General features: G+C 52.6%; 2 protein-coding genes across 2 annotated transcripts in view; both read left to right on the top strand.

The window, feature by feature from the left end:
• The window catches only part of LOC131480242 (interferon-induced transmembrane protein 1-like), a 108397-nt gene that overhangs the window by 70359 nt on the left and 19350 nt on the right, over nucleotides 1-18688 (top strand). The window lies entirely within an intron of this gene.
• On the top strand, nucleotides 336-17116 carry LOC131480132 (histone-lysine N-methyltransferase PRDM9-like). Its single transcript, XM_058662592.1, has 11 exons — nucleotides 336-534; nucleotides 1350-1460; nucleotides 1692-1815; nucleotides 1966-2073; nucleotides 7230-7279; nucleotides 8707-8863; nucleotides 10751-10849; nucleotides 11026-11297; nucleotides 11887-11954; nucleotides 13568-13761; nucleotides 15397-17116. Exons 2-11 carry the CDS (start codon nucleotides 1401-1403, stop codon nucleotides 17097-17099), a joined length of 2835 nt encoding a protein of 944 aa, XP_058518575.1. The 5' UTR covers nucleotides 336-534; nucleotides 1350-1400; the 3' UTR covers nucleotides 17100-17116.

The raw sequence follows: 18688 nt of genomic DNA, 5'->3' as shown, positions 1-18688 counted from the left end.
TGAGGATTAATGGAAGCTTTGTATGACACCCGGGTTCTTTCTGGGTATAAAAGGCTATGTTTTCTTAGACAAAGTCTTCCTGAAAGTGTGGATGATGGCCGCAGTGTAGAGTGATAAAATCATCTTCTTCCTCTGGTCTGTCCCATTAATCCTGACGCTAACCAGAACCCGAACCGGAACCGAGCCCTGAACCCGAACCCTGTCCTGTCCTGCCCGAGGCAACGGCGCAGGCGCAGGCGCAGGGGAGATCCCTCCCCGCCCAGGTCTTGGATCCGGGGGTGGAGGCATCCGTGACTGACAGGCATGCTCCGCCCTCGTCCCGCCCCTTGAGCTCCCGGCCGGCCAATCGACGTTCCCCCCTTGGTCGCGCCTCCGGAGCGGTCTCGGCTCCCCTGGGTCGCCTTCCCTGCTGAGGCGGCAGCGCGTGAGGAGAACGGGAGGCGGGGCCGGGCCCTGCAGTGACAGGGGACTCTAAACTCCAGCCCGCGCCCCACATCCCCTCACCTGGAGCCGCTCCAGAGCTCCTCAGCCAAGGTACCCCAAACCCCGCCACAGTGAGGGACCCAAACCCCGCCGCCCTGAGGGACCCCAAACCCCGCCACCCTGAGGGACCCCAAACCCCGCCACAGTGAGGGACCCCAAACCCCGCCACCCTGAGGGACCCCAAACCCCGCCACCCTGAGGGACCCCAAACCCCGCCACAGTGAGGGACCCCAAACCCCGCCACAGTGAGGGACCCCAAACCCCGCCACAGTGAGGGACCCCAACCCCGCCGCCCTGAGGGACCCCAAACCCCGCCACAGTGAGGGACCCCAAACCCCGCCACAGTGAGGGACCCCAAACCCCGCCACACTGAGGGACCCCAACCCCGCCGCCCTGAGGGACCCCAAACCCCGCCGCCCTGAGGGACCCCAAACCCCGCCGCCCTGAGGGACCCCAAACCCCGCCACCCTGAGGGACCCCAAACCCCGCCACCCTGAGGGACCCCAAACCCCGCCGCCCTGAGGGACCCCAAACCCCGCCGCCCTGAGGGACCCCAAACCCCGCCGCCCTGAGGGACCCCAAACCCCGCCGCCCTGAGGGACCCCAAACCCCGCCGCCCTGAGGGACCCCAAACCCCGCCGCCCTGAGGGACCCCAAACCTCGCCGCCCTGAGGGACCCCAAACCCCGCCGCCCTGAGGGTCACTGTCCACTCTCCTGAGGGACCCCAAGGGAGTTTCTCGTCGCCCCACATCCCCACCGCTGGTCCCCCGCCCGGACTCGGCGTGCAGGGCCTGACGACCCCGAGGGACCCCAGTTCTGCCCCTCCGGGGGGCGCTCTCTGCGACCCGTGCTTCCTCTCCGGCAGGAGCCCGGCCTGCGGCGGGACGCACCGGAGGCCGAGCGGGGTCCCAGGGCCATGAGCGCCGCACCCCTGGAGCCGAGCCTCGGCAGGGTTAGGGCGCAGGGGGAGCAGGAGGTGAGGGGCCGCGGTGCAGGTCTGCGGGGCGCGGGGTCGGCGGACTGCGAGGTCGTGGGGAGGTGGGATCGGTGGTGCCCGGGGTGCGCGGTGCGGGGCGCGAGGTGAGCGAGGTGCGAGGTCAACAGTGCCCGGGGTGCGGGTCGGCGGGGTGCGGGGTCGGCGGGGCGCGGGGCTGGCCGGGGACAGAGCCGGCTGCGCTCCGCCGTGACCAGAACCTGCGTCTTTCAGGTCCCCGATGCCTTCCGCGACATTTGCGTGTACTTCTCCAGGGCGGAGTGGGCGGAGATGAGCGAGTCGGAGAAGCTCCGCTACCGCAACGTGAAGAGGAACTACAGCGCGCTGCGGGCCATAGGTACCCCGTCCCGGGCGCGGTGTGGCCACGCAGGGCTGGCGAGTGGCCTCGGCCCTCCTGGCCCATTCGGCTTTGGGGCGCTTTCCAGGGCCACCCCTTATTGGCCCTCCTGGCTCTGCCCTCGAGGATGACGACGCTGCTTCCGCACAGGTTTCAGAGCCCCCAGGCCGGCCTTCATGTGCCGCCGGAGGCTGGCAGGCCGAGCCCGAGAGGAAGACACCGACGACTCCGACGAGGAATGGACGCCTAGACCGCAAGGTGAGGGCCAGGAGGGTCCCAGGTGACCCGGGCCAGGGGTCAGGCTTAGCTGTGTCTCGGAGCTACCACAGGGCGCTGAAGACTCAGCTGTAGTTTATGCTCCTGTTAGGCCACAGCAACTGCGTTACCTATGGAGTCAAGTGGCCCAGTGTCTGAACACCGGTCCCAGCAGTGTCACTGCAGGAGTGACCGCAGGGCCAGCAGGTGCCCCGCTGCAGCTTGCTTCGTTGCTTTGCTTTGAATTTTGTCTTTGGATTGAGAAATGGAGATAAAGGGTGTAAAACAGCAGAGACTGGCTGAACTGTGAGGCATAGATAGGGTTTTCACTATCCATTCTTTGTATGTTTACAATTTAAAACTGCTTTTGTAACTTGTTTTTATTTATTTATTTTTTTTTAAAGATTTATTCATTTTATCACAGCCAGATATACAGAGAGGAGGAGAGACAGAGAGGAAGATCTTCCGTCCGATGATTCACTCCCCAAGTGAGCCGCAACGGGCCGATGCGCGCCGATCTGAAGCCGGGAACCAGGAACCTCTTCCGGGTCTCCCACGCGGGTGCAGTGTCCCAAAGCATTGGGCCGTCCTCGACTGCTTTCCCAGGCCACAAGCAGGGAGCTGGATGGGAAGTGGAGCTGCCGGGATTAGAACCGGCGCCCATATGGGATCCTGGGGTGTTCAAGGCGAGGACTTTAGCTGCTAGGCCACGCCGCTGGGCCCTGTAACTTGTTTTTATTAAACATTGTTGATCAAAAAGCAGATCTGAAAAGCTTAACTAAACTTAAAATGCTCCCAAAGGCTTGCTAACACTGATCTCATCATAGTGTGATGACTGAGTCAGATGTTTTAGAAGAGGAAGTGACATGAAGGGTAATCTATTAATGTATGTTTACATTGTGTGAACTCAGAATGAGCCTGTTTTCATTCCCAGTGAGGGCATGACACAATATTTAGTTTCTCTGTTTCCTACATCTTTCACAGACCAGCATCAGCATTAAGGAAACAGTAAGGTGTGTAATTGATGGGAAATAAAGTGAATGGCTCATTTCCTGGTCTACTGCTTGAACAGGGCAGTTTAGGATAGAATCAACTGACCTGACCTGGAGAGAAGCACTGTGGTCTCCCAGGAAAGGGAGCTTGGGTCCCCAGGCTGTTGGAGTGACAGCCACTGCTGGTCGCACTGAAAGGCTTCATCAGGGAGAATTCCAGTGGAGAATGGAGCGCCATGGTTCACCACACGTCTGTGCATCTATCTGAATAGCTTTGCTCCTTTTTTCCGTGGTCTGAGAAATCACCTGACACAGATTTGTCCCTTTAAGTTGGCTATGTGCATGTCACGTGCAACACGTCTTTCAAATTATTTCATCCGATGTGACTGAAAGGCAGCATTGAGTGATGGCCCATCCGCCCCTCCCACTGTGGACTGCAACCTGCAGTGGAGACTCAGAGGTCAAAGTGACAAGCGTGCGCACACAGACACACACACTTCTGTTGGTGACAAATTCACGTATTTCTTTTTGATATTTTTTGAAACTTGCATTTATTTATTTTTAAATGTTTATTACATGGGTGAGGGGTCTCTGCAGGTCTCTGAGTAGATGGGAAGAAAGTAGGGAGGAGAAGAGAGGAGGACTCCCCTCCTGTGACTGCGATGAGGGGAGGGAGATGTGGCCCCTCTCCTTGCTGCCAGATCACATCAGCACCACGTGGCAGAGATGGCCCCTGGTCTCGTCCTGAGGGTGTTGCTTGAGTAGTCTCGACTGCTGTCAGGGCCTGTTGGCTTCTTTGCACCAGGAGTGATATCACTTCCCATACTTGCTATCTGTGTTTTGGTATGCCCATAGCCTCAGATGCGTGGTGGAGACTTTGGCCTGTAGCATTGTACAACCTGCTCTTCTTTTCCATCTTTTTGTGAAGCACTCGAGGTCCTCTGTTGAATCAGAGAGGCAGCTGTCCTGTCTTTCATGTGCATTCCAGTGTGCTGTCTCTCCTTACACAGAATCAGCAATGGGGGTGGCCCAGTCCCACAACGTGTACTCCAAGGCCGACCAGATGTCCCTGTGGTGTTGCTTGGGACTTATGCTGACTCCTAAGAGCTGCTACGGAGTTGATTCTTTAAATCCAGCTCTCAGATGCACCAGTAGGTACTGCAGCTCAGCCTAGTCTAGTCCACTCCCAGACCCAACAACACATTCATCAGTAGGGGCCTGGTCAGGGTGACCCCAAGAACCTCAACTAAGCCTAGGCTGAGACCTGACCTGTATGTGCCTGCAGGTACGATGGTGCAGCCCACCCCCAGACTGGCTGTTACTTGTACCAGTGGGTGCTATAACCTAGTGGGGAGACTCCTGAGGACCCCTTCCAGGCCCACCCCCAGAACCACCTCTCAAGTACACTGAGTGCTCCAACCAGCTGCAAACCCCAGTTTCCGTGTGAACTGGTGGGTGCTGTGTCCTGGTCTGCCCACAGCTGGCACTTACTTGTATTGGCAGGTGCTGCAGCTTAATTTTGCAGACCTCTGAGGATCCTTTCCAGATCCAGCTCTCACATACACCAATGGGTGCTGCAGCCTGGCCCAGGCTGGCCCACCCCCACCACCAGAGGGTGCTGCAGCCTAGCAGATGCATCCCCAAGATCTACCAGGCCGTTCGCAGCCCCAGTCCTTGCAAGTGCTGGCATGTGCTGCAATCCAGCCTGGCATGGTTCATCCCCAGGCCTGAAACTTTTTCATAAGGTGCTGTGGCCTAGTCAGGGTTGCCTCAAAGAACCCCTACCAAACTCTCCCCTAACATAGCTCTTGTAAGTACTGGCAGGTGCTATGACCTAGCCTCATCTGGCCTTCCCCAGCGTCTGCTCTTGTGCCTGTGGTCGGGTGCTTTGGGCTGACCCAGGGAGGCCCTGTGGGTTCCTGCTTCTGATCTACCGCATCTCAGCTTCCTTGATTACCTCTGGGTACAGTGACCCCGGCCATGGAAACCCCCAGAAATTTTATGTGTCAGAGAAGTGCTCAGTTGTCCCCATTCTGACCTGTCCGCCATCCCCCCATCCCTAACAATGCACACTCCCACACACATTCATGGTGGCAGCAGTCGGGGTAGCAGCCCCAGCTGGCATGTGCCTGTGGTGGAGTGAAGGCACTCTTCTCCCTTCCCCCCAGAGAATAAGCAACTGTGCTGGCACACTGGTATAGTTAACACAAAGATGGCATTAAGCAGGCCCAGAGTGGCTGCCAGCTACTGGCCTCTTTTCTCCCAGCAGTGTAACACTTGCCTAGGTACAAGGCAGCCTAGACAGTTGCCTACAGCTGGGGAAATTTTACATATTTCCTGCAGGGTTGGCATGTGCTTGAGTAGGGTTCGATAAAATAGATTTATGTAATGGTTACCAATCATATTAAAAATCAAGCAGGGTTAGGGTTAGGATTACAATTGGGCCTTTTATTAAGGGGGTACATGACATTCTCAGGCTCTGAAGTTGTTTACCCCAGGAAGAGACAAATGATGAAATGGTTAATCTTCTTCTTTTTTTCCTTATAAAGGCTGTAAAGTGTAAGGCTTTAGGTACAACAGTTGTTTCCTGTGTGATGTGTGATAGAGTTGGTTCAAAAGTTTGCCATATCTGAAGATTTGGTGTCTTCACAGTGTCCCGCTGATTTAGGTCTCCTGGGTCACCTTCCACTCTATCGGTCTGCTCTCAGACCCTAGAAACCACAATTCTAATCTGTTTCTATGAAAATGATGACTTGGGCCTGGCGCGATAACTTAGTGGTTAAAATCCTCACCGTGAACGCGCCAGGATCCCATTTGGCCGCTGGTTCTAATCCTGGCGGCCCTGCTTCCCATCCAGCTCCCTGCTTGTGGCCTGGGAAAGCAGTCGAGGACGGCCCAAAGCCTTGGGACCCTGCACCCCTGTGGGAGACCCGGAGGAGCACCTGGCTCCTGGCTTCAGATCAGCGCAGCACCGGCCATTATGGTCGCTTGGGGAGTGAACCATCAGAGGGAAGATCTTCCTCTCTCTCTCCTCTGTATATCTGCCTTTCCAAAAATAATAAATAAATCTTTTTTAAAAGAAATGATGACTTTAGATGCTTCATATAAGTGAAATCATTCAGTATTAGTCTTTTTGTGACTGGCTTACTTCACTTACCAAAATGTCCGAGTTTTCCATGTTGTAGCATGTAGCAAAATTTCTTTCAGGTCCTCAGCCCGTTTAAAATTAATTTTTGTGTAATCGTTCCTCATTATCAACCCAGGCTCAGTTAAGCTTATTCAGTATTTTATTCTTTTTGATGCTGATGTAGAGGGAGTTCTTCATTTCCCTTTGGAGATTATTCATGGTTAATGCAGATAAACACAAATTTTTAAAAAGACTTGTATTATTTTTATTTTGTAAAGATGTACTTATTTTTATTTGAAAGGCAGAGTTAAGAGAGAGACAGAGGGAATCTGCCATCTGCTGGTTTAATCCTCAGGTGACCACAAGGGTCTCTCACATTGGTGCAGGAGCTAGAGCACTTGGGCCGTCCTCCACTGCTTTCCCAGGCCATAAGCAGGGAGCTGGTGGGAAGTGGAGCGGCCAGGACATGAACTGGGACCCATTCGGGATGTCAGTGCTGCAAGGTAGAGGATTAACCAGTTGAGCCATCACACCAGCCCTGGTTTTATCTATTCTACACAAACAGTTTGGGCCCAGTGCGGTAGCCTAGTGGCCAAAGTCCTCGCCTTGAACTTGCCGGGATCCCATATGGGTGCCAGTTCATATCCTGGCAGCTTCACTTCCCATCCAGCCCCCTGCCTGTGGCGTCAGAAAGCAATCAAGGATGGCCCAAAGCCTTGGGACCCTGCACCTGCGTGGGAGACCCAGAAAAGGCTCCTGGCTCCCAGTTTCAGATCGGCGCAGCACCAGCTGTTGCGGCCACTTGGGGAGTGACTCAGCGGACTGAAGATCTTCCTCTCTGTTTCTCCCCCTCTCTGTATATCTGACCTTCCAAAAATAAAAAAAATCTTTATAAAAATGATAGTTTCAGAAAGCATGTTAAAGTAATTCTGGATCATACTATTCTGAGCCACCACTCTGACTCAGAATTCCTTCTCTAATGAGGATCTCCAAAGTCGTGCAGTGTTCACTAACCAACACTGATTTGCTATCACTTCCAGTCAAGCCTCCTAGGATGACCTTCAGAATGGAACAGAGCAAACATCAAAAGGTGAGCAGCTCCCAAATCCCACTGCTGAGTGAACACTCCTGCTAGGCCCATCCCAGTGGAGAAGCAGCGTGGTGTGTAGCAGCTGCGTCTTCCGGTAGTGATCTCGCTAGCATGATGTCTGGCCCGTCACGAAGAGCACTACTTTTCACAGAATTTCAGACTTTGTTTTTAAGCGTTCTCCATGAATAAATCCACTTGACCCTTGTGACAACCCTAGGAGGTAGGTGCTGCGATACAATCATTTTACAGACGAGGAATTTCACAGACTTGAGATCACAGTGAGTGGTGTCACAGTGAAATCCAATATTCATCTAAAACACGTACAGGTTCATTAAAACGTTCACCAACTTGATAAGGCTTGTGTTGTTTTAGTCATCTTCTATTTTGTCTGATTTGTCTCTGCCATGCCAAGGTGAGAGATGTGCTAAGACTAACTACAGGATACTTGCAAAGATACAGGCAGTTTATTGTGAGTGTCCAGACAAGCAGGGAAAGGACCCCACCCTCACAAGGGACTTGTTCTGGTGAGAGGAAGCATCGCTAAGCCCTGAGGAGTTTTGGGCTTCATGGCAAAGACTTGCAGCTTCCTACCAGTTCCCATCCGGTGGAAACACATCTACAGCTGAATTCACCTGCACCCTGGCTGGAGAAATGGCAGCCCCCTCTTCTGAGGCAGCTCCCTGTGGCTTGCAGTCACTTGATTGTTGCCTCTGCATGATAAGCTCTTGGAGAGCCCAACTCGGTCCCAGATCTCAGAAGTCCTGGGCATAGCTCAGGGCCATGAGAAAAATTATTAATCTCACATTCAATCCATATTCAAGAGCACATAATGAACATTCCTGTATAATATGTAAGACCATCGAAAGAATAAGAAAAGAAGCTGAAGCAAATCAGCTTGCGGTACACTTTAATTCAACAGAATTGATCCAGGCATCAATTCATCTAATTGCAGAGTCTAATATTCTTCTGAGGATATTGCAATTTGCAGCTTTCAGCACCATTTTACATGTCACTGCTTCCACCTCTCCCTGAGCTCACTGATGCAGCTCACTCCCTGCTTTCCTACCTTCTCCCATCCATCAAGGGATGACTGGTCAGGTTAGTTCCCTTTTCTCTGTAAGCCCCCACCCCATCTTCTTTCACAGACGTTATTCTGCAGCTTGTCTTCCCAGTACATTCCCTCCCGCTCTTCTGTCTGCACAGAAGACATTAAAAACCAGCCAGAGGGACAGAGGCCTAGGATGTGGATTTTACCCACTGAGACACTGCTTCCCCCCACTCCCCGCCCCCAGGAAGTCAGACACCTCAGACAGCTCCCAGAGTTGTCGAAGCATCAAACAGAGTCATACACATGAAAATGCACTGCAAGCCCTAAAGAGCTAAAGACGTGAATATTGTCTTCTCAATATGTGACGCTTGTGTTAAAGGGAATGCCCAAGGTGCCTACACATCATGAGTCCAGTGTGACGGAAGCACCACGAACAGCACCTTTCCTGAGGCCAGCGGGTTCCCAGCAGGGCCGGAAGCCAGCGTTCCCTCCTGAAGAAGCAAGTGCGTCTGGACAGCACTCCACACGTAGACTGGGTAAGAGAACTTGGGGACTGTAGTCTCTAGGCCCTCTAGAAAGGCTGAGGCGAACAGGATATGTGGGGCAGACCAATGCTAGACTAAACTAGGAGACCACAAACTAACTGCAATAGAGCCTAGCCTGTGAATACATTAATTTTGAATTTACATACTTGGGTTATCCTCTACACAAAAGAACTAAAGGCTTTGGGAATCTTATGACTTCTCTGAGGTTCTGGGTGCTGATCTGCAAAATGAGGTTAAGGAAACATAGCCTACGAAGAAAAACTTCATAGCGGGAGTCAGGTAGCTTACAAGTGAAGGTGCAAGTTCAACCCGGGTCCCACGCCGGAGGACCCGGTTCAGACCTGACCTGCTACTGACTCTAGCATCACCCTAACCCTAACTCTGAGATGTGGGCCTGACATGATGGCCTGCTTGGCTAATCCTACGCCTCCAAGCACCGGGATCCCATATGTGCGTCAGTTCTTGTCCTGGCTGCTCCACTTCCCATCCAGCTCCCTGCTTGTGGCTTGGGAAAACAGTAGAGGACGGCCCAAGTCCTTGAGACTCTGCACCTGCATGGGAGGCCCAGAAGAAGCTCCTGGTTTTAGATTGGCTCAGCTCCAGCTGTTGTGGACACTTAGGGAGTGAACCAGTGGACAGAAGATCTTTTCTCTCTATCTGCTTCTCTCTGTAAATCAATCTTTCCAATAAAATTACATCTTTAAAAACAAAAGAACTCAATCACTTGCGTCATCACTGCTGCAAATATTATGTCTCAGGACCTTTTTTGTTAAGGTTTTTTGTTTTTTGTTTGTTTGTTTTATTGGAAAGACTGGATGGGAAGTGGAACAGCCAGGATACAAAGCAGTGCCCATAAAGGATCTCGTTGTATGCAAGGTAAGGATTTAGCCACTGAGCCATCGCGCCAGGACCACCCAGTGGGAAACTTGGATTGAGTTCCTGGCTCCAGGCTGTTTAGGAAAGAATAGTGGATGGCATCTCTCTGTTTCCCTCTTTCTGTTTCTCTTTGCTTCTTAAATAAACTATCTTTAAAGATTTATTTTTTATTTTTTATTACAAAGTCAGATATACAGAGAGGAGGAAAGACAGCGGGGAAGAGCTTCCGTCCAATGGTTCACTCCCCAAGTGAGCCGCAATGGCCAGTGCCGTGCTGATCCAAAGCCGGGAACCAGGAACCTCTTCCGGGTCTCCCACGCAGGTGCAGAGTCCCAAAGCCTTGGGCCGTCCTCGACTGCTTTCCCAGGCCACAAGCAGGGAGCTGGATGGGAAGTGGAGCAGTCGGGATTAGAACTGGTGGCCAAATGGGAGGACTTTAGCCACTAGTCTTGCTAGGTCCAGTAAAAAAATTTTTTGAAATCCACATAATTTTTCATGAACTTATGAAAGTCATCATATTACCTGAAAGCATTAAAAATAGAATAGTTGATACATGTGAGGTGGTCAAGGGATGATCTGTGATAATGCAAGCCATGTTTTTTTTTCTTTGTGTGTGTGTGTGTGTTTGATGATGTTTGTATAGTTGAGAAGGATGTATTGCCATGTGCCACAGATTAGGGTGGGAAGGGTCAAGGATTAGGAAAAAATAGAAGAGACCATTTTTTCAAAGGGTCTTTTTTTCTTCCTGTATCCGGGAGAAAGGGGGAGAGAGGAGGAGAAACTACCCAGGCCTCCCATGTGCCTCGGCACCCAGGGCAGCTACCCGAAGTCATCCCAGGGTCCCCAGATCTTGGTCTTTTGGGGCCAATATTTAAGGGCAAGAGGTAGAGAGAAGTTGCATAGAAGCATGGGGAGCAATCTGATGGGAGGCAGTTTCACATTTCTGATGAAGGAACAAGCGCTCAGCCTCCTACCTTCACTCACCCTCTCTCTCCGACTCAGAAGGAAGGAGAAAGACGGACCTGAAGATGTACAGCTTGAGGAAAAGGAAGAGTCGGACGTACAAAGAGTGCAGTGAGCCTCAGGATGACGACTACCTCTGTGAGTGACCCTAAGCTCACACAGCATTCATCTTGTCACCTGGCCCCACATCGCTCCCCTCCTCTGGTGACTTGGAGGGCAAATGAGGCTAAAGGTTGTGAGGGCTGGGCTGCTTCTGCAGCTCTGTGTCCCACCAACACGCAGCGCACTTCCCTAAGCCTGCCTCTCATCCCTAGATTGTGAGATGTGTCAGAACTTCTTCATTGAAAGCTGTGCTGTTCATGGATCCCCGACGTTTGTAAAGGACAACCCAGTGGGCAAGGGGCACCCTCATCGCTCAGTCCTCAGTCTGCCTTCTGGGCTGAGAATTGGACCATCGGGCATCCCTGAAGCTGGACTTGGAGTGTGGAATGAGACGACTGATCTGCCACTAGGGCTGCATTTTGGTCCCTATGAGGGCCAGGTCACAGAAGAGGAAGAGGCTACCAATAGCGGCTACTCCTGGCTGGTGAGAAGTGCCACCGCTTCCTGTCTCCTGGCTCCCTTCCCCTCGGTGGTTCACTCGGTGGTTTTCGCACAGATGTAAAACTCCTGTGTAAAATGGAATGTAAGGGGCTGGCACTGTGGCATATTAGGTTAAGCCTCTGCCTGCAGTGCCAGTATCTCCTATGGGCCTGGCTCAAGTCCTGGCTGCTCACTTACATTCCAGTTCCCTGCTAATGGCCTGGGAAATGAGTGGAAGATGTTTCAAGTGCTTGGGCCTCTCGCCCATGTGGAAGACCTGAAAGATTCTCCTGGCTCCTGGCTTCAGATCAGGGAAGTGAACCTGCAGGTCTCTCTCTCTCTCTCTCTCTCTCTCTCTCTCTCTCTCTCTCCCCTTCCCTGTAAAATAAATTTTTACAAATGAGAGGGTAAGAGAGAGCAGGGCAAGGGCAGTAGAGAAGCAGCAGTGCCTCCTCCCAGATCCTCTGCCCCGAGGGTGCCAGGAACGCGCTGTGTGGGGACCACGAGTGGCTGAAGCCATGGGGGCCCAAGAACACTGACAACAGATGAGCTCCCACTTCTGGAAGACTTTAACTTCTGTTTCTGAAACTCAGATCACCAAGGGAAGGAACCGCTATGAGTACGTGGATGGAAAGGATCCGTCTCAGGCCAACTGGATGAGGTGAGGCCCACAGAGGAGCACATTTGTGTCTCAAAGGCTGGGATGTCTTTCTGCTTATGCCCCCTCAGGTGTTTTTACATCCACTGTTCCTCTGCCATCTGCAGACAATGCTCTTCACTCTCATGACCATTTTTAAAATATATAAAATATAAGAACTATAACTTATCTTTCATCAAAACATAATCTATATACTGGATAAAATGGGGGCAGAAGGGTAACCTCAAGGAGCCTAGATCCACTGGGGACACTGGATTCACTGCATAACCAACATTTACTAAGCATTTCCAGTGTTGAAAATGGACTTCAATATCTGGACCATAAAACCTGTGTCTTTAGCTGTAATTTCCCCTTGCTGTAGAGAACTACAGAGTGTCTCGACAACTTAAAGCAAAGGACCATGAATCTTGAGGCAGGAAGTCGTCCCAACCTCAGTGAGGTCAAAACTGGGTCCCGGGGGGTTGGCGTGGTGTAGCGGGCTACACCATCTCCTGTAACACCAGCATCCCATAAGAGCTCCAGTTCAAATCACAGCTGTTCTACTTTCAATTTCCTCCCTGCTAATGTGCCTAGGGAAGCCCACGTACTTAGGCCCCTGACCCACGTGGGAAATCTGAATGAAACTCCTGGCTCCAGCCTGAACCAGTCCTGGCTGTTGTAGCCGTTTGGGAAGTGAGCCAGCAGATGCCCCACCTCTCTGTGTTCTGAGTCCTGGGGAGACATGAGCTGTGGCAAGACCATGGGTCTCTGAGAGGGTCTTCCTCAGCAGATAAGAAATGTGGATGAGGAAGACAGCTCTGTTGCTATGGGAACCTGGGAAGGTAGGGAAATGGTTCCTGGGGAGGTTAGAGAAAGGCCTCCCAGAAGAAGGCAGACGTCAAAATAGTAAAATTTCAAACGTTTCAAAAGAAGAAGGTAGACTTCAGCGAAGAGTTGAGTGGAGGCAGGAGCAGGCTCACTCACCAAGCATCAACCGAAGATCGAAGGTCGTTTGACCCTAGAGAAGCTGACGTCACTGCTCCCTCCCAGTGAGGTGAGCCTGGGCTTGGGTCTTGGCTGATCAGGGAAGAGAGAAAAGCTGGCAGGATGAGCGCCGTGTAAACAGACCTGGGAATTCACTGAGCTTGTGAGAGAGACCAAGTAAGAAGAGAAAGCTCTTCCAGAGTTGGGGGTGGGGAGGAGGCAAGGAGAAGGGTGATGGTTACTGTGGTTACAGGAAGTGAGTAGACAGCACAGTGACCTCAGCCGGAGAGCTGGCATACACCGAAGGCAGTCAAGGCCACGCAAGGGTCAATGACGGACGAAGGTCAACATTCCTTGTCCTAGCAGGCCCAGGCAGGGCCAATGCCAGCACCCATGTCAGAGGAGGTATAAAAACTTCGTCTGCTACCCAGCTTGTCTTTCCCACCTGCGGTCCTCTCCTCCCCTGTGCGTCCCTCCGCTGCTTGGGAAAGGCCCAGGAACGGACTACTCTTTGCATAATAAAGGCCTGTTTGTACTTGGCTGGTATTTTCTTTCTTGGGTGGTTGATAAATCTAACAGAGGCTGGAGACCATCAGGTGACAGACAGGGATCAAATCTGACTGAATGGGAACTCAGCGTCTGTTTCCACCCAGGTATGTGAACTGTGCTCGGAACGACGAGGAGCAGAATCTGGTGGCCTTCCAGTACCACAGGCAGATATTCTACCGCACCTGCCGGGCTGTCAGGCAGGGCTGTGAGCTGCTGGTCTGGTATGGGGATGAGTACGGCCAGGAGCTGGGTATCAAATGGGGCAGCAAGTGGAAGGAAGAGCTCACGGCAGGCAGAGGTTAGTAACACTTTACTCTAAAGAAAGAATTCTGCTTGTGGACGTTTGTGGTTCATCTCTAACTAGAACCCAATGCACTGTAAAGTCAGTCCAATTTTAATCCAGGTGGGTTTTAAATTAAAGATTCATACTTAAAAAACATTTTTGTTGAAAAGGCAGCTTTATGGAGAGAAGGAGAGACAGAGAGAAGTCTTCCATCTGTTGGTTTACTTCCCAAATGATTGTAACAGCCGGAGCTGAACTGATCTGAAGCCAGGAGCCAGGAGCTTATTCCAGGTCTCCCATGTGGGTGCAGGGTCCCAAGGCTTTGGGCCGTCCTCTGCTGTTTTCCCGGGCCACAAGCAGGGAGCTGGATGGGAACTGGAGTAGCCAGGACATGAGCTGGTACTCATATAGGATCCCAGTGCTTGCTGCTAGAGGATTAGTCAGTTGAGTCAATGTGTAGGCATTTTTTTTTAAGATTTGTTTTTATTGGAAAGGTAGATATACAGAGAGGAGAGAGAGAGAGAGAGGAAGATCTTCTGTCTGATGGTTCACTCCCCAAATGACCGTAACAGTTGGAGCTGAGCCAATCCGAAGCCAGGAGCCAGGTGCTCCTCCGGGTCTCCCACAGGGGTGCAGGGTCCCAAGGTCCTTGGCCGTCCTCAACTGCTTTCCCAAGACACAAGCAGGGAGCTGGATGGGAAGTGGGGCCTCTGGGATTAGAACCGGCACCCATATGGGATCCTGGCACGTTCAAGGCGAAGACCTTAACAGCTAGGCTATTGCGCCGGACCCGACTCACTTTTTTTTTTTAGATTTGTTTTTATTGGAAAGGTAGATTTACAGAGAGAGAGAGAGACAGAGATAAACATATTCTATCCTTTGATTCACTTCCCAAGTGGCTGCAATAGCTAGGGCTGATCTAATCCAAAGCCAGGAGTCCCTTCCAGGTCTCCCATGTGGGTGCAGGGTCCCAAGGATCTGAGTCATCCTCTACGGCTTTCCCAGGCCACAGGTAGGAGCTGGCTGGAAAGTGGAGTGCTGGGGATATGAACTGGCATTCATTTTGTGACAAGGCAAGGATTTAGCCACTGAGCCATGGCACTGGGCCTTATCTTTTTGTTTTGTTTTGTTTTTAAGATTTACTTATTTATTTGAAAGCAGAGTTGAGACAGAGGGAGATCTTCCGTCTACTGGTTCACTCCCAAAAGTGCCACAGAGGGCAGGGCTAGAATCATATCAGTGCTAGTTCGTATCCCAACTGCTCTACTTCCCATCCAGCTCCCTGTTTGTGGCCCGGGAAAGTGGTGAAGGATGGCCCAAAGCCTTGGGCCCCTGCACCCGTGTGAGAGACACAGAAGAAACTCTGGCTCCTGGCTTCAGATTGGCTCAGCTTCGGCCATTGCAGCCATTTAGGGAGTGAATCAGTGGATGGAAGATCTTTCTGTGTGTCCTTCTCTCTGTAAATCTGCCATTCAGTTAAAAAGAAATGAATGTTCTTTAAAAAAAGAAAAGAAAAGAGAGAGAGAGAGAGAGAAAGAAAGAAAGAAAGAAAGAAAGAAAGAAAATAAAGTCAGTGAGGCAGGCCTCACCCACTGCAAAGCAGGTGGCCAGCCTGCCTGTCTGCCCTAACCAAGAACCCTCCTGTTTCAGCAGAGCCAAAGCCAGAAATCCATCCCTGCCCCTCATGCTCACTGGCCTTCTCCAGTCACAAGTTCCTCAGTCGACATACGGAGCGCAGTCACTCCTCTCAGGTCTTCCCAAAAACATCACCAAGACGCCTGCAACCAGTGAACCCCTGTCGGGGGACTGAGCACCGGGAACCGCTTGATCCACACAGCTGGAATGACACGGCTGAAGGTCAAGAGGTGATTGAAAATTCCAGCTCCGTGTCCACCAGGACAAGGCAGAGACAGATCTCAGCGGCCTTTTGCAGCCTTCGCAAAGGACAGGTGGAGGCCTCGAGGGAGGGTGAGAGAAAGGCAGAGGAAAGTCCCAGAATCAACCAGGAAGTGAATGCACAGGACACAGCAAAATCATCTGTGAGGGCAGGGCTGCCAAGCAGAGTAACAGTCAAGTGTGGAGATTGTAGGCAAGATCTCAGAGATAAGTCACACTTCATCAGACACCAGAGGACACACACAGGGGAGAAGCCCTACGTGTGCAGGGAGTGTGGGCGAGGCTTCACAAGGAAGTCAATCCTCATCACACACCAGAGGACACACACAGGGGAGAAGCCCTACGTGTGCAGGGAGTGTGGGCAAGGCTTCACAGTGAAGTCAAACCTCATCACACACGAGAGGACACACACAGGGGAGAAGCCCTACGTATGCAGGGAGTGTGGGCAAGGCTTCACAAGGAAGTCAAACCTCATCAGACACGAGAGGACACACACAGGGGAGAAGCCCTACGTGTGCAGGGAGTGTGGGCAAGGCTTCACACAGAAGTCACACCTCATCACACACGAGAGGACACACACAGGGGAGAAGCCCTACGTGTGCAGGGAGTGTGGGCAAGGCTTCACAGTGAAGTCAAACCTCATCAGACACGAGAGGACACACACAGGGGAGAAGCCCTACGTGTGCAGGGAGTGTGGGCAAGGCTTCACAGTGAAGTCAAACCTCATCACACACCAGAGGACACACACAGGGGAGAAGCCCTACGTGTGCAGGGAGTGTGGGCAAGGCTTCACACAGAAGTCACACCTCATCACACACGAGAGGACACACACAGGGGAGAAGCCCTACGTGTGCAGGGAGTGTGGGCAAGGCTTCACAGTGAAGTCAAACCTCATCAGACACGAGAGGACACACACAGGGGAGAAGCCCTACGTGTGCAGGGAGTGTGGGCAAGGCTTCACAGTGAAGTCAAACCTCATCAGACACGAGAGGACACACACAGGGGAGAAGCCCCACGTGTGCAGGGAGTGTGGGCAAGGCTTCACAAGGAAGTCAATCCTCATCACACACCAGAGGACACACACAGGGGAGAAGCCCTACGTGTGCAGGGAGTGTGGGCAAGGCTTCACACAGAAGTCACACCTCATCACACACGAGAGGACACACACAGGGGAGAAGCCCTACGTGTGCAGGGAGTGTGGGCAAGGCTTCACAGTGAAGTCAATCCTCATCACACACCAGAGGACACACACAGGGGAGAAGCCCTATGTGTGCAGGGAGTGTGGGCGAGGCTTCACAAGGAAGTCAATCCTCATCACACACCAGAGGACACACACAGGGGAGAAGCCCTATGTGTGCAGGGAGTGTGGGCGAGGCTTCACAGTGAAGTCACACCTCATCACACACGAGAGGACACACACAGGGGAGAAGCCCTACGTGTGCAGGGAGTGTGAATAAATAGTATCATTTCAACAGCAGAGGAAAAGCATAACCACTCCAGCTTAAAGGTGCCTTACATTCCCAGCACAGTAGAGAGATTGAACAATTCTTCCACTTATGTGATGAGATGAGTTGGGGAAACAGAGGAGGGTTGCCTCTTCAGGGATGTTGACTTGTGGCTCTTTCCCACAAAGCACCCTCCATGGTGTATTTGTGTGTATATCTATGCATCTATACACCCTGCTGTAATAAATTTGTTTCCATAAAATCTGAAAATCTAGCAACATGTCTCATTCTGCTTCTGTTATTACGACAGGGGTTCCAGCTCAAGTGTCCAAGGGGATTCAGATCCCTCAGACTGTAAGCCTGGAGCCTCTGTGCTTACCAGAGGATCAGTTTCCAGGTCCTGAGAAAAAAACCCAGCTCTGATCCACTGCTGGGATGGAAAGCGGGTTGCCTGTCATGGAGGTTCCCGTGCGTGTGATGACAGTTGATGGATGTCCCTCTGTGTGACCACAGGAGAGGGGTTAGGTGAGGGTATATGTTAGGGGGTACAGGTTGGGGGTTCGTGGTTAGGGTATAAATTAGGGGGTACGTGAACGGGTTCGGGGTTCGGGTTTGTGTTTGGGTTCAGGTGCTTCACTTAATTTGGCAGGAGAGCCTGGAGGAGCGTCCTGCAGTGAGTGCTGGTGGCCACGAGAGGGCGCGCAAAGCTGCCTGTTTTTTCTTTTTTCTTTTTTTTTTTTTTTTTTAGCAGATTTATTTATTTTATTCCAAAGTCAGATCTACAGAGAGGAGAAGAGACAGAGAGGAAGATCTTCTGTCCGATGATTCACTCTCCAAGTGAGCCGCAACAGCCGGTCCCCTCAGGACCCACTCTGCTGGGGCCTCAGCGAGAGGGTCCCCCTCGGATCCCCATCCTTCGCTGTTGGGGCCTCAGCAGAGGGTCACCCTCGGGACCTCCACTCTCTCTGCTGGGGCTTCAGCGACAGGGACCCTTGGCACCCCCCTCTCTTTCTCTCTTCTTTGCTGGGGCCTCAGAGAGAGGGTACCCCTTGGACTCTCCCTCTCTCTGCAGGGGCCTCAGCGAGTGGGACCCTCGCCCCTCTCTCTCTCTGCTGGGGCCTCAACGAGAGGGACCCTCGGCCACCCTCTCTCTGTCTCTCTCTGCTGGGGCCTCAGTGAAAGGGTCTCCCTCAGGAGCCCCTCTGCTGGGGCCTCAGCGAGAGGGACCCCCGGAGCCTCCCTCCCTCTCTGCTGGGGCCTCGGCGATGGGGTCCCCCTCAGGACTCTCTCTGCTGGGGCCTCAGCGAGAGGGACTCTCCCAGCCAGAGCCTCAATCTCTGCTGGGGCCTCTGAGAGAGGGTCTCCCTCGGGACCCCGTCTGCTGGGGCCTAAGCGAGAGGGACCCCCGGAGCCCCCCTCCCTTGCTGCTGGGGCCTCAGCGATATGGACCCCGAGCACCACTCCATCTCTGCTGGGACCTCAGTGAGAGGGTCCCCCTCGGACACCCCCTCCCTCTCTGCTCAGCAAGAAGGTACCCCTCGGGATCCCCTCTCCTCGGGTCTCAGGAAGAGGGTCCCCCTCGGGTACCCCCTCCGTCTCTG

The sequence above is a fragment of the Ochotona princeps genome, chromosome 4 (assembly GCF_030435755.1).
Source record: "Ochotona princeps isolate mOchPri1 chromosome 4, mOchPri1.hap1, whole genome shotgun sequence".
NCBI classification, from domain to species: Eukaryota; Metazoa; Chordata; class Mammalia; order Lagomorpha; family Ochotonidae; genus Ochotona; species Ochotona princeps.
The sequence above is the reverse complement of the archived record's forward strand: the minus strand, read 5'-3'. Positions and strand labels throughout refer to the sequence as shown.